Source organism: Sminthopsis crassicaudata, chromosome 2, assembly GCF_048593235.1.
Source record: "Sminthopsis crassicaudata isolate SCR6 chromosome 2, ASM4859323v1, whole genome shotgun sequence".
Lineage (NCBI taxonomy): Eukaryota > Metazoa > Chordata > Mammalia > Dasyuromorphia > Dasyuridae > Sminthopsis > Sminthopsis crassicaudata.
In genome coordinates this window covers 610,888,209-610,902,953 of record NC_133618.1, presented here as the reverse complement: position 1 = coordinate 610,902,953, position 14,745 = coordinate 610,888,209, and the positions used below count along the sequence as shown (strand labels likewise).

Here is a 14,745-nt window from a genome sequence, read left to right as displayed (position 1 = left end):
CTGAGGTGTGTTGTGTGGGCATTCCAAGCAGTGCCAAGGACACTGTGGCTCTTGGGAAATATTCAGCATTAACACCTACTGTTCACGGGTATAGGAGTGAGTGTTTGTGCTCTGCTCCTGGCAGTTTCTGGAAGAACCAGAACATGGCTCTGCCCCAGATTCACCGTGGGACACGGAGTTGGTCATTTGTCTCTCAAAGAGTCATTTTCCTCATCTACTGAATGAGGTGATGCTGCTGGATGATACCCTCTATGATTGTCATCTTTCCCAATGAAAATCTAGGAGTGAAGGGAGTAAGCCAGTTCCAGGAGGAGAGAGTTGACCATATGAACAAAATAAAAGTTATGGACCCGCTCCTATTCTCAAACTCTTTTGGGTCATGGACCCTATTAACAATCCAAGCAAGCTGAGGATAACATTTTTAAATGCATAAAAATGCACAAGATTGCAAAGAAATCAAAAGTTATTAAAAGTAAGGGTGCCTTTTTCTTTCCCACAGACCACGGGTTAAGAACCTCCACTCCCTGATGCTGTGTAATCTCTTTCCCCATAGGGTCATCCACAGGGAGCATGCTGACCCCCTCATTGAAGAGCTCAATCCTGGAGATGCCCTGGAGCCTGAGGGTCGGGGCACAGGTAAGAAAGTATTCCTCAGCTCCAGATCCTCAAGATCAGGGATTCTTAAACTCTTTCCACTGGTGACCCCTTTTCACCTGAGAAATTTTTACATGACCCTGTAAATATAGATACATAAAATAGGTATAGAAATCAAATATTTATTGCTAACAAATCATAATTGATTCAAATAAGTTCCACTTGTTCAGTGATGAAGAGAACCATCTACACCCAGAGAGAGAACAATGGGAACGGAGTGTAGAAAACAACATAGCATTCTCATTCTCTCTGTTGTTGTTTGCTTGCATTTTGTTTTCTTTCACAGTTTTTTTTCTTCCCTATTGATCTGATTTTTCTTGTGCAACAAGATAATTGTATAAATATGCATAAATATATTGGATTTAACATATTTAATGTACTGGACTACCTTCTATCTAGGGGAAAGAGGGGACGATTTGGAACAGAAGGTTTTGAAAGTGTCAGTGTTGAAAAATTACCCATGCATATGTTTTGTAAATAAAAAAATTTTAAATCAATAATAAATCATAATTTCATGAGCCCCACATTCATTTATGTGGCCCCCATATGGGATTGTGAACCACAGATTAAGAAGCTTTGCTCTAGCTCGCCCTTGTCTACATCTCATGATGAAGGTAGACAACGAAGGGTAGCATCGACTGCCTGTATACCCCTCCCTTTGCTCACTTAACTTCGATCACAAAGCGAAAGGATGAAGGCTGTTGATGTAGTGATTTTACGACACAAAAAGGGAAGAAGGGATTTCCCAAACCTAGGATTCCAGAGCAAAAGATGGAAATTGGTGGGATGAAGGCTTCTGTCCTGAAGCTCACGCTCTGCAGGGGAAAAACAGAGAATGGTAGAGAGACTCTGGACCTGCTTCTGCTTCTTACATGGGAAGTTCTGCAAGTTCTGAGTCCTTCTAGACCTAGGCAGTGGTGGAGAAGCAAGACGACTAAAGCTGAAATTAGGAGAATTCTAGGTTCAGATTCCACCTCTGATCCTCACTAAGTCATGTGATCCTCGTCGATCCCTTCATCTCTCTGGCCCTCGGTTTTCTCATCTGTGGAATGAGAATAATGAAAGGTTTGTAAGGACAAAATAATACTCTACCTGTAAAGTGCTTTGCCAACCTTAAATGACCGTATAGATGTCATCTTTTAAAAGCTGTTATTACTTGGGCTGAATAAGTAGCAAATATGACAAACCAGGGAGGACTGGAGCCCTAGATACTACATAGAAAATTCAAACATAGTGAGACAAGACCTCAGAATCACAGATTTAGAGGTTAAACAGAAATTTAAGGCAATCTAACACAATTGCATCTTTTTATAGTTGAGAAAACTAAAACCTAAAGCAAACCCTTGTCCAGGGTCACAGGCTGGTAAATGGGATCTGAACCCAGTTTTCCTGCCTGCATATTCCACTGCTCCGCACCTAGAGGGTTCCTGATGCTGGGAGGGCCAAGGTAGAGGTGCTGGAACACTTGCAACCTTTCCCTCATCTACCCTCAGGCTAATCGGTGCTATGAAAGTGAGCCTGGTTCTGCACCAGATGGAGCTCACCTCCAGCCACCCCTCTTCTCCTCCCCTTCCCCCGGGTAATAAATTTTATCATTTATTAAAGACAAAAGCAAATTTGCAAACTAATGAGATGGATGTATTTATTTTGGCAGAATACTTGATACCTTTGATTATTGCCAAATTATCCACTATCCTCACATCCAATGGCCCCATATGGGACTTAAGAAATTTTAATATTGATTGTGTTGGTTTAGACAAGGATGCCTGCACTTGAATCAGTACATAAATAAGCAAGTTTACCCAAAGATAACTCTACTTTAGGTCTAGACCTTGTCTGTTGTTACCCAGCCCCTTACTTTGCCCCTTCCAAGATCCTGAGTCCTTTCAGTATGGGGAAGTGGAATATGGAGTCAGGAAAACTGGATTCAAAACCTGGGCCACTTACCCGCTGTGTGGCTTTGGGAAAGTATTTGACTAGGGCAGAGGCCAGTCAGTCAATCAAAGAACATTTATTAAACACCTACTGAGCACCAGATATCCTGCTAAAAACTGAAAATATAAAGAAAAGCAAAGGAGCTTATAGTCCAATGAGACTGAGAACATGTAAACAACTCTTGACCAGGAAAGGATGGGCTTTGAACTGAGCCTTGAAGCCAGGAGTCAGGAATGAGAATACATCCTAGCATGGGTGACAGCCAGGACAAATGCATGGAGAGCATATAGGTGAAATAAAGCAGATTTTAGGGCAGCAAAAGTGCAGTGAATAAAGCACTGGGCTTGGAGTCAGGAAAACTCATTGTCATGAGTTCAAATCCAGCCTCAAAGACTTACTAGCAGGGTGATCCTGGGCAAGTCACTTAACCTTATTTAACTTAACTCAGTTTCCTCATCTGTCAAATGAGCTGGAGAAGGAAATGGCAAACCACTCTGGCATCTTTGCCAAAAGAAAGAAAGAAAAAGAAAACCCAGATGGAGTCATGAAGAATTGGACCAGACTGATTGGTTTAGCTGGATATCCACTTAATAGTTCATGAAGTAAAGAAAAGCATAAGAAGACTAGAAAAGTGGGTCGAAGCCAGGCTATAAAGCACCTTTAAATACCAAGGAGAGGATTTATGCATATTATATTCAGGAGATAATAGGGAGTCATTGGAGGTTATTTAGTTGGAAAGAGAGTACCATGAGTAAGAAAATAACTTTGGCAGCTAAGCAACTTGTCAATACATAGAACCTAGAAATTAGCCAGTAAATGAGACTTGAAAATTGGATCCTCCGAAAAAGTCAAATTACAGATCAGCAATAACAGTACACCTTAACATTTATTACCCACCTACAATGCGCAAGATACTCTGTAAGGATACAAAGGTAGATAAGCTCTCAAGAAGCTTATTATGATCAAAAAGAGGGAAAAAGCCATGGTACAAGGGAAGGCAATAAACATAAAGGAATTGTCTGGCAAAATCTATGAAATGTTTAAGGAGAGAGACCTCACTTTCACCAGCAGAACGGAGAAGGCTACATTTGAGCTCCTGTGTTGAGCCTTGAAATAAAGAAAGGACTCTGAGAAGTAAACAGAGGGAGTAAGGAGGCATGAGTAGTTAGAGCACAGAAATGGGGGGCAAAAGAACTCAATTTGGCTGGAGCATTTGAAGGCTACAGTTGGAGGTTGATGTCAAGCTGAATGTCAGGATCAAGAACTGATATTTAATTCAGTAGGTAATGGAAAACCATTGATGATTTTCAAGTAAATGAGGAGGGGATTAGAGAAGTTCATTAGGAAGATTACCTTGATTATGGGAGGGATAAATTGGAGGAAAAAAAAGTCTAGAGGCAAGACCAGTTAAGTTACAATTCAGCAACAGAAAGATATGCAAGACAAAGTCAAAGGGTTGGGGTTACCGAATATAATAGCCATGGTGTCTTGTGAACCATGGACAAATCTTTGTCTCAAAGGCTATTGGTGACTCTGGCTATCTCTTACTAGGGCTATGAGCTGTTATTTTTTTATTCTTATTATTATGGTTCTGTTGACATTTATTAGCCATTCTTCGAGCATGGTTCACATGGCCCTTCTTCTACACTTAAGGGTCAAGCCATGCAGAATGGGATAGGTGGTGTCACATCCAACAGATCCCCACCCCACGGCCGTGTAGGATAAATCAAGTCTGAGATCAGAACAGGACCACAGCAAAGCTGGCTTGATGCTAAAGCCTGAGCTGTGTCTTCATGGAGTTCTTACATCTCCCTGACCCACCAGTGCTTAGGGCAGAGTTAATCCTGGATGAAAATTGGTGTTAAATAGCCATATCAGGAAGGTGCAAGAGTAAGAATTCAAGCCAGTCTTTCTGAAGGGACCCTTAGTCCCCAAAAGGGATCACCAGCAGGAACTCACAGTGGCTAGTTATCTGTCCCCACTCTTCTGCCCGCTGCTTATGCACCATCTTGGGTTTAGGAGGCGAGTTTTCTCCTGTGCTCTGACCTCCCTAACCTAGAATAAAGAGTTAAATCTGTGTTCACAGGGGGCGTGGTGACAGACTTTGATGGAGACGGAATGCTGGATTTGGTCTTGTCCCACGGAGAATCCATGGCACAACCTCTGTCTGTCTTCAGAGGGAATCAGGTAGGTAGGAGACTCCAGACCCATAGAGCCCATGTCAGATGAAATCATGGGACCCCTGGGGTGAGTGTGGGAGGAAGCTTTAATAATGCTCTCTGGATTAACTTGGGGGACTAACTTTAACATTCAGTCTGTTAAAAAAAAAAAAAAAAAAAAAAAACAGACATGATCCCAGGAGCGCTCCTCTCACCATCCACAATTTCTGCTTTTGTCTTTCCCTTCTCTTCCAGCACATCCTCATCTTCCCCATCTCTGTTTCCCTAAATCCTTCTTTTATTCTATTGTTCCTTTTGCCCAGTCCTTCTTTCCTCTATTTCACTCTTGCTTTTTTTCTTACATCTCACTTCTATCCTCACCAAGATCCTATGGCTATGTAGACACTTTGGTTGCTGCTACTCTTCTTCCTGAGGATTACTGAGCTTTCTTCTCTCCTCCCTTCAGGGATTCAAAAATAACTGGCTTCGTGTGGTGCCCCGGACCCAGTTCGGAGCCTTTGCCAGGGGGGCCAAGGTGGTGCTTTATACCAAGAAGAGTGGTGCTCACCTGAGGATCATTGATGGGGGCTCAGGCTACCTGTGTGAGATGGAACCGGTGGCCCACTTTGGCCTGGGTGAGTCCAAACCAACTTTGGATAATTCTAAATGAAATCTGGGTTTGGAAAGTAACTGCTGACAGTGAGGTGCTTTTCTGATGATTTGGCCACTTGATGAGTCATGGGAAGCAAGGTGGAAGAGTACAAAATACATTTGATTCGGTCAGGAGAATCAGCTTCTCGTCCCAGATCTGAGTTACATTTGGCAGCCTTGGGCAAGATCTCCGTTAGAAGGGACCCCAGAGGCAATTTATTCTAACTCATGCTTGATGACCTCTACCATATCAATTAAGAAGCATTTATTAAGCACTCACTGTGAACACTGATCAGAGCTGTAACTAAGACAAGGCCAAATGGTCTTTGTCCCAAGGCACTAAATCTAAAGTGTGCTGACCGTGTTTACAATGCATCAGAAGTATAGAAACCATAGAGCTTCACATCTAATTAGCAAGAATAACTACCATGTGGAGCTGTTTTGATCTCTCCCCTTAGCACTGCAACACTCCCTTTGGTCTATATGTCCCCACTCCCATGTGAAGATGCATTTCCTACTGTAGTCTCCATAGCTGTGGCTGTCCCAGGTATAAAAATCCCTTTGTCATGGACAAGAATCCATCCAACTTCAATTTCAAAACCTCTGATGAGGGAGAACTCGTTGCCTTGAGCTTCTGGAAAGCTCAGATTCTTAGAAAATGTTTCTCTACATCGGCCTGAAATCTGCCCCTCTGAACCTCAGTTGCTCAAGCTGCTAAATGGGGATGTTAATCACAGTCCTGCCGGCTTCACAAGGTTGTTGTAAGCTGTAACGCAGCTACATATCCAGGTGAGCTCCTGGTAGCTTGGTAGATTTTCTTGCAGGTGTTCCTTCTGTCCTTCCTCAGAGTCTCTTGGCTTTGTACTACCCTCTCCAGACATGTCCTATCATCCATTCTCACATTCTTCTGCTGATAGGGACCCTTGGGACTTCCTCATGGATCAGGGAGATGGCCCATCAGTGGCTGGTCCACCTGCCTACTCCATGATCCACACTAAAGATCCCAGATCCCAGATCGGGGCCAAATTCCTTCTGTTACAAATAGGGAAACTGAGACCCAAAGAAGGTGAGTGACTTGTTCACCATCACACAGGTGACATACATCAGAGGCAGAATTAGAATCCAGATCTCCTGACTCCAGCCTTAAGTGCCCATTTAAAAAGGCCCTTTAGCACCCCTTTTCCCTGCCTCCACAGTCTCTGCAGGGAAGACTGAGAGACGGTATGATGCAATGGAAAGACTGATAAAATTGGGGTCAAAAGACTTGGGTTCAAGTCGTGGCTATGTGACTGAAGACAAGTCATTTAACTTCTCTGAACCCCAATTGCATTGTGTGCTAAATAGAATTCGTCATATCGGAATGATTCCTTCAGTATCAAATGTGATCATGTATATAAATATAAAAATCTATGTAAATATTTTGTAAATATAGTCCAACATATACAAGAGTAGCATAAAAGTTATGATTGTGATCATCAACCAGTTATCAATTATTACCAAAATAATGTTCATGTTGTCAATAATCAATTATTACTATATGTGTGTGTGTGTGTGTGTGTGTGTGTGTGTGTGTGTGTGTGTGTGTATACCAGGCATTTTTCTAAGAAAGACAAGAACATGGAGGCTGCTCCTTCAAGGAGCTCTTTCATTTAAGTGGGAGAAACAATATTTAAATAAGTAAGTCCATTTAAGATTCCAGAAAGAGACAGAAGATAGTTTGAGAGGAAAAAGCACTGGTTGATGGGGGGACCAGGAAAGCCTTCTCAGAGTGGATTGGGGGGCAGAGTATTCCAGACAAATACAAATGCACCAAGAAACAATGAGGCCATTGTACCTGGATCATAGAGTAAATGGAAGACTATAGGAGGCTAGAAAGGCAGCAAGGAGCCCTCCTGGGAAGACCCAAATGGAGGATGCTCATTGAGCCGCAGATGACAGGGTCAGGCCTTTCTTGCTTTAGAGAAATCACCTGCGGATGGATTGAAGTGGGAAGAGACAACAATTCGAGAGATGCTAGGAAGAATCAAATGAGTGTTCTTGCCCCGGGAACTGATACTTCCTCCCCAATAGCCCCGCTGCCCACCCCCAGTGTCGCTTCCCTTTCACAACACACAAGGGCCCTGAGACCAAGCACGCTTGTCAGGTCTCAGTGTGCTGGGCTGAACTGAGGCTGGCTTCTTTTTACTTAGGAATGGGGACCCCTGGGTCAGTTCCAGACCTGGAAGCTGGGATGCCCCATGAGCCAACTTGGCAGCAAGAACAGACTAGTGGAAGGTGTCCTGGGCAGACATACCCAGAGCACTGGCTCCTTTCACGGAGCAGGGGGAGGCAGCTGAGGCGTCCTGACTGATGGAGACATTCTCCTAGGACAGAAGAGCATCAAAGGTAGGGAAGCAGATGTGGAAGGGAGAGAAAAGGGAAGGATGCCCAGGAGAACAGGGCAAAAAGCAGAAGAGAAATGGTAAGAAGTTACCAAGCTGAGATCTATAGGGCTTTGTCCAACACAGAGAATTTGGAGTTCAAAGCCACCAGATGTTGAGATGGAGATTGAAGATGTGGCTTAGGGGTAGAAGAAAGGATCAGGAGAAGAAATAGGAAGGAAGGAAAAGCAATGAAGGATGAAAACAGGAGGCAGATAAACTTGGAATAAAAAAACAATCCCTACCCTCAAAGAGTCTAATAAGGGAAGGAAGCATAGAAAAGGGATCTGAAAAACTGGGAGGGGGAAGCCCCAGATAGTCAGGAGTAGAGCTAGGTTAGAAGTGGGAAACGTAAGATCCAGACAGGAATTCACTAATTGAATAAAGGGGCTGCAGGGGCAGAACCTTTTGAGAAGATTCCTGATAGTAATTATACCCCTTAAGGTCCAATAGCCGCCTTATTTTTTTCCTAGCACCTTCCCACTAGAGCAAGAGGAAACAGGCGCCCTTCCTCTGCTTCTCCTTCTTCCCCACCTCCTACTCCTCCCAGCCCATAGTTCTAAGGTAGATGACACACCTGGATGCTATAAGATCATCAGCAGAGGTCAGTAACTGAAGGGACTCTCCACTGGCCGTGTCATCAGCTCCCATCACCCATGATACATTAGCCCTCCCCACATCCCCATCCTTTTCTGCTCTCCCTTTTCACTGAAAACCTTCCTCTGTCATTGGAAAGAGAGTGGATTTAATGAAACATATTGAAAACATAAAGTCAAAGGACCTGAGTTTGGATCCTTTGCTCTGCTACTGCCCAGGGGACCCCAGACTTAAGTCTCCATACCCCAATTTAATTCATCACCTAAAAAGTGGTGAAACTGGATGATTTCCAAGTTCCCCTTCATTTCTCAATCTTTGATCTTAGATCTCTCCCTCCCAAATCTTTGACATCTCCCAGAACTTCTGAAACCTAACTCTTTCCTGAAAACACCTGTCTCTTGAAAGTCCCTTCACACCAGCTGGACGTTCCTTGTCTCCCACCTCGGGCACATAGGATCAGGAGGAGAAACTGATACATTCCTCATTCCCCATGGCCATTTTCAGACCCTCCCTCTGCTGCCATCACTCAGCACCCTCTGTTTTTTAATGTTCATTCTGTCCTATCCAGAGCTTACATATGATGCTTGCATTCAAAAGGCCTCTGGGGCACTCATCCTCCTCGGTAAACTCCAAACCGTCTTATTTCTCTCCCAAACTCCTGCCTCCTTTGAATGCCCTCATCTCACAGTTCCTCAGCTTCCTCAACTCCCATGACTTGTCTCCAATCTTCCTCAGTCTCATACAAGTATTTTAGACATCTGTTTTTCCCTTTCTAACTATCACCTGCACACACACACACACACACACACACACACACACACACACACACACTAACCTGAATTTTCCCCTAGTGCCTCAATTCCTATTTTGACTGAATAAAAATGCCTAGATTGAAAAGGGGGTAAGCAGAAAATATAGAAGCAGCCAAGGCAAAAATGGGGGCACCCCAGCCTGGCAGTAAAGAGAATTGTGGTTTCCTGATATTTGCCCAATATCAGGAATGATTGTTGCAATGAGAAAGGAGTGACAAGAATGGGAGGGGAAGAATGAAGGAAGGACTAAAATTTATGGAGAAATTTTGGAATTTCTAAAATTAGAAATGAAAATGAATCTTCAGGCCCTTCCAGGGCAGCTTCAGGGAACCACCCTCCAGTCATCTGACTGTTAGACTGAGTCTGATGTTTGAAATCTTGAGTGATCGGTAGCCTTTCCTCTCCTGCTCTCCCCATCCATCAGAAATCATTTCAAAACTTATTGTCTCTTTGAAGCACAATGGGTGTCTGAAGAAAAATGTATGTAACCGTATTGTGTAGTTGTGTTTTGTATTGTGTTCACACGTGCATTGCACATGTATGTGTGTTATTTTATGTGAGTTATAAATGTGTACAGATTGTATGATAAGTATGCTGGCTGTGAGTTGAATGCATTTTATGTGTAAATATTATCCTGTCCGTGTTTATATAATTTAGATATTCATTTGTATGTTTCTAATGAGTTGTGTGCATGTCATATGAGTATTATGCTGTCCATGTGTGTACATTTGCCATATGTATCTGTATATTTCTATATTGGTCAGTGGCCCTTCTGCAACTTGAGTCCTGTCACTGCCATCTCTGGGTACCACAGCTCGCTTAATGGGCTTTACATCTTTGAGACCTCTGAGCCACATCACGTCTACTTCCCTATCCTGGTTTACAGCCTTATTGACTCTGAGTTTTTTTTGTCCTTCTGCAGAAGTCCCCCAGGCTCCTCCTTCAGGGTCCCTTAGGGCACAACAATTGGCTTCTCCAAGTCCAAATCTAATTGCATATGATGCTCAGGCCCTGTCGTGCTCAGGAGCAGGGGAGCATCTCTTTTGGGAGGAGGGTTCTGAAGGACAGCAACCTCTCTGTCAAGTATGTCCATCTCCTTTTGCTGCTGGATGTCACTGTCCCCTCCAGTTCTTCTAGGACTTCTGCCTGCCTTAATTTCCGGATTTGGGATTTGTCTCTCCTATATTTTCATTTGCAATTTTCAGCCTATTTGATCTCTTTGGTTTTTCACCTCTGCCCTCATTTCTAGTTATGTCAGGACGCTTCTGGAGTCAGTGCCAATCACAAATCTATTAGCTTTCTGCTTACATCCTGTGAAGATTTTCTCTCTCTCTCTCTCTCTCTCTGTCTCTCTCTCTGTCTCTCTCTCTCTCCATCTCTCTTTCTTTCTCTCTCTGTCTCTCTGTCTCTGTCTCTGTCTCTGTCTCTGTCTCTCTCTCTCTGTCTCTCTCTCTCCATCTCTCTTTCTCTCTCTCTCCATCTCTCTCCCCCTCTCTCTCTCTCTCCGTCTCTCTCTCTGTGTCTCTCTCTGTGTCTCTCTCTGTGTCTCTCTCTCTCTCTGTCTCTGTCTCTCTCTCTCTCTGTCTCTCTCTCTCTCTCTCTGTCTCTCTCTCTCTCTCTCTGTCTCTCTCTCTCTCTCTCTCTCTCTCTCTCTGTCTCTCTCTCTCTCTCTCTCTCTGTCTCTGTCTCTCTCTCTGTCTCTCTGTCTCTGTCTCTCTCTCTGTCTCTCTCTGTCTCTCTCTCTCTGTCTCTGTCTCTCTCTCCCTCTCCCTCTCTCTCTCTCTCCATCTCTCTCTCTCCATCTCTCTTTCTCTCTCTCTCCATCTCTCTCTCTCTCTCTCTCTCCTTCTCCCTTTCACACACACACACGAGAATATTCTATATTCTGTATGATTGTTTCAACTCCTCTACATTTCAGTTGCTGACTGTTACTTGCTGTGTGGAGGCGGGTGACTGTTTGCTACCCAACACATAAAATAAAATAAACTGAAATCATTTCCCTGCCCCCCAACAATCCATAATAAAGCATTCCCTGCCCTAGAGAAATCGACACTGAAGGCTCCTTTTGTCCAGGCTTTCAGCTCAATTTTTTTTATAACTAAGACAGGGTTAGTATCTAAGCTGCTGGAGCTCATTTGAGGAAAGGAAATTCAGTGGACCCCCCCACTTCCTATAAAATGGCTTTATTAAAGTGCAAAAATATTCCACTAACTATATTCCCACCATCTGCTTTGTTTCTAATTCTTCTGAAAAGAGTAATCCTGTTTGTTTCAATTGCCTTTGTCCTTTGTAACTGCCTGAGACTGTTCAGGGCTGCTCCTGCTCTCCCCTGTCCTCTCTGCTTAATATCAAGGTGAGCCATCTTCACATGGTACCAGGCAGTAGGAGAGGTCCACCCTGGGCCTTTTACGAAGAACTGTATTCAAGGAATCTGGGCAGCACATCCTCCCTTGTAGTCCCCCAGAGACCCTTCCCTATTCTAGTGGCAGCTCTGACACGGCCCCATTTATTCCTGGGATTGGGGATCCAATGGGAATCATGAGGATTTAGCAGTACGGATCATTCCCCTTCCTCCCCAACCTCAGCAAAATTATTTTCAGTTTACTTATTTGTATCTTGTCCCTTGTTATCTGTATAACTGTATAACTGCAATAATTCCTTAGTAGAATGGAAACTTTTTGAAAGTAGGCACTCTTAGTTTTTGTGGGTGCCCAGTGCCTAGCCCAGAACCTGACACATATTAGGTGCTTAATAAATGCTGCTTAAATTTAATATAGAGGAGAAAACCAAGGGGAGGTAAAGGGAATATATGGCCCCGGGTCACCTAGCAGGAAGCACCCTTCCCCTAATTCAGTCATCTCCAGTCTCAAATATAAAATGCTCTGTTCTATTTTTAAAACTCTTCAGAACAAGGACCCTTCTTTCAGTTCGTTTTTATATTTTCCTCCCTCCTCATCCTTTATATAGTCGATGATCCAGAGATCCTGGCCTCTACTCCTTGACCCCATGGATTTTTACTGGCTATTCCCTATTTATGGAACACACTCCCTCCCATCTTCATCCCCTGGCTTCTTCCAAGACTCAGCTCCAAATCTCTGCTTCTGCTGCTGCCGCTGGAAGTCTTTTTTCATCTTCCCCTCACCCTTCATCCCAAGTGCTTAATGCTCTTTCTTCTATAGGATACTGCCCCTTTGAGCCCATCAGAACAAATATCTTGGGAGGAAGTCATAGATGATAGCTGCCCTCTGACCCTGTCCCTGGTTACCCTGGACTTTGACCATGCTGACCATGCAGGACAGTACCTGTTTCCTAGTGGGAGGTTAGAGGAAGAAGGAAGAAACTTATTCCTTTTGTCCATTCCTTACACTATACAAGGAAATCCTGAAAATGCTCTCAACCCAAGTCTTGGTACTTAATAAATGCTTGTTGATTATTTTGATGATCCCCATTTGACAGATGAGGAAACTGAGTGTCAGAGACCTGCCCATGATCACCCAACTAGAAAGTACCTGAAGCAGGATCCCAAGCCTCTTCTGAATGTAATTCTCTCTGACCTTCAAATCCAGAGCTTCTTCCACCAAATCTTGTCTCAGTTCACACAGCCAGCGTGTATCCCAGCCAAGACTCAGCCTGAGAACTCGTGATTCTAAGCCCAACTCTTCTGACTCTGGATGTTGCTTCTCAGATAACAAAGGTTTCCCCTCCTTGCAGTGGAAAGATACTGAGTCTGAATGTGAGGTGCCACAGCACGATATAATACAGGCAGTGTGATATTGCCCTTCAAACTGTCCTTTCACCTGAAGAGCTCCATGGGGGAGCTTGTGATATCTTTGACTTCTTCATTAATGCAGATGCTGATGTAAAAGGAAATAGTTGCCTATATACCATCGCTTGGGTTCTCTGAGCAAGGGACAAAATAACCCATTCTTCTGTGATGAAGGAAAAAACCCCAAAGACAGAACTTCTGGGTAATGATCAATTTATTAATCAGGCTAGCTAATAATCAATAAAGTGAGGGTCAGTGGTTTCTCTTGGCAACCAAGGATCCCTAGTGGAAACAATGAACCCTTAAATATCTTTATACAAGGGAATGCATCAGACAAGTGAAAATGGTGAAAATGAACCCTGATTGATTTGACATTTAATGAAGAAATGGACTAAAAGTCTTCAGTTCCTCCTGCTGAGAACCTGTCTTCATCAGCTGCCTCCAGTGATCGGACACAGGGGACTTCGTCTCCAGCCAGATCACGCTGGTTGATTTTCTCCTTTATGAACTTACTTTAAATTCTAATGGAGGGGTACAAGGACAGGGATGCATTTCCTTGGTAAAACTGGCTTCTGTTTATACTCTGAGCAGAAGTAAGATCTCTTCATTGGATGGGCTCTAGCCTAAGGTGGAAGAGCTCCCAAGGGCTAGAATCCATCTCAATCAGCCGTGTCCTTCAGAGGCTGACTTAAAAGATCTGGGTCTCAATGAAGAAGTTAAGGAGAAGAATCCTGCATTCTAATTTAATAATTGGTTATTAATATAATAGGAAAATAATTTCTCTCACTTGTTAGGAGACCAAATGGCCCAGAAGTCACTACATAGCCACAGAAAATATTCCAGTCAGCTTATATTGACTATAGAGCATCCCTAGCCTTCACTCTCTAGCCCAATCTACTCCCAAAATTCCTGAAGCTGTCCCAAATGGTTATACTCCATCCTTCTAGGCCCATGGATCCTTTTTCTGAAGAGTGGTCCTGTTGCTGAGTGCAAGGATGGGCTTTAAGCCTAAGAGATTTGAACCTACAGACACATCAGGGAATATAAGACAAATAAGACATAAAGTTCTGTAGCTGAAGTGAATAAAGTTCAGTTTTTAGAGTTAGGATGACCAAAGACTGCATCTAATTCAAGGATATTACTAGTTGTGGGACTTAAACCAATATTTTTAATTCCTTTTTTCTTTTTTTTTAATTAAAGCTTTTTATTTTCAAAACATATACATAGATAATTTTTGACATTCACCTCTACAAAACCTTGTGTTTCAAACCTTTCTTCCATCCCTTCCCCTACCCCTCAGATGGCAATCCAATATATACCAAATATGTGCAATTCCTCCACACGTATCTCCACAACCATGATGTTAAACAAGAAAAAATCAGATCAAAAAGAAAAAATATTAGAAAGAAAATAAAATGCAAGAAAACAACAACAAAAAAGTGAAAATGCTATGTTGTCATCCACACTCAGTTCCCCACAGTCCTCTCTCAGGGGTGTAGATGACCCTCTTTATCACAAGACCATTGGAAGTGGCCTGAATCACCTCACTTAGAATTAGAATTGATCATCACATAATCTTGTTGTTGCTGTGTACAGTGATCTTCTGGTTCTGCTCGTTTCACTCAGCATCAATTGATGTAAATCTCTCCAAACCTCTCTGTATTCATCCTGCTGGTCATTTCTTACAGAACAATAATGTTCCATAACATTCATATATTATAACTTATTCAACCATTCCCCAACTGATGGGC

At 43.1% G+C, this 14,745-nt stretch overlaps 1 protein-coding gene across 3 annotated transcripts in view; it reads left to right on the top strand.

Annotated features, from left to right (window-relative positions):
- Positions 1-14,745, top strand: part of CRTAC1 (cartilage acidic protein 1) — a 188,228-nt gene that overhangs the window by 168,865 nt on the left and 4,618 nt on the right. For all 3 annotated transcript variants that reach the window (XM_074296019.1, XM_074296018.1, XM_074296017.1), the window contains exons 9-11: positions 554-636; positions 4,676-4,776; positions 5,215-5,383. In XM_074296019.1, coding sequence (XP_074152120.1) covers positions 554-636; positions 4,676-4,776; positions 5,215-5,383 — 353 coding nt within the window. The remainder of the gene's footprint in view (positions 1-553; positions 637-4,675; positions 4,777-5,214; positions 5,384-14,745) is intronic.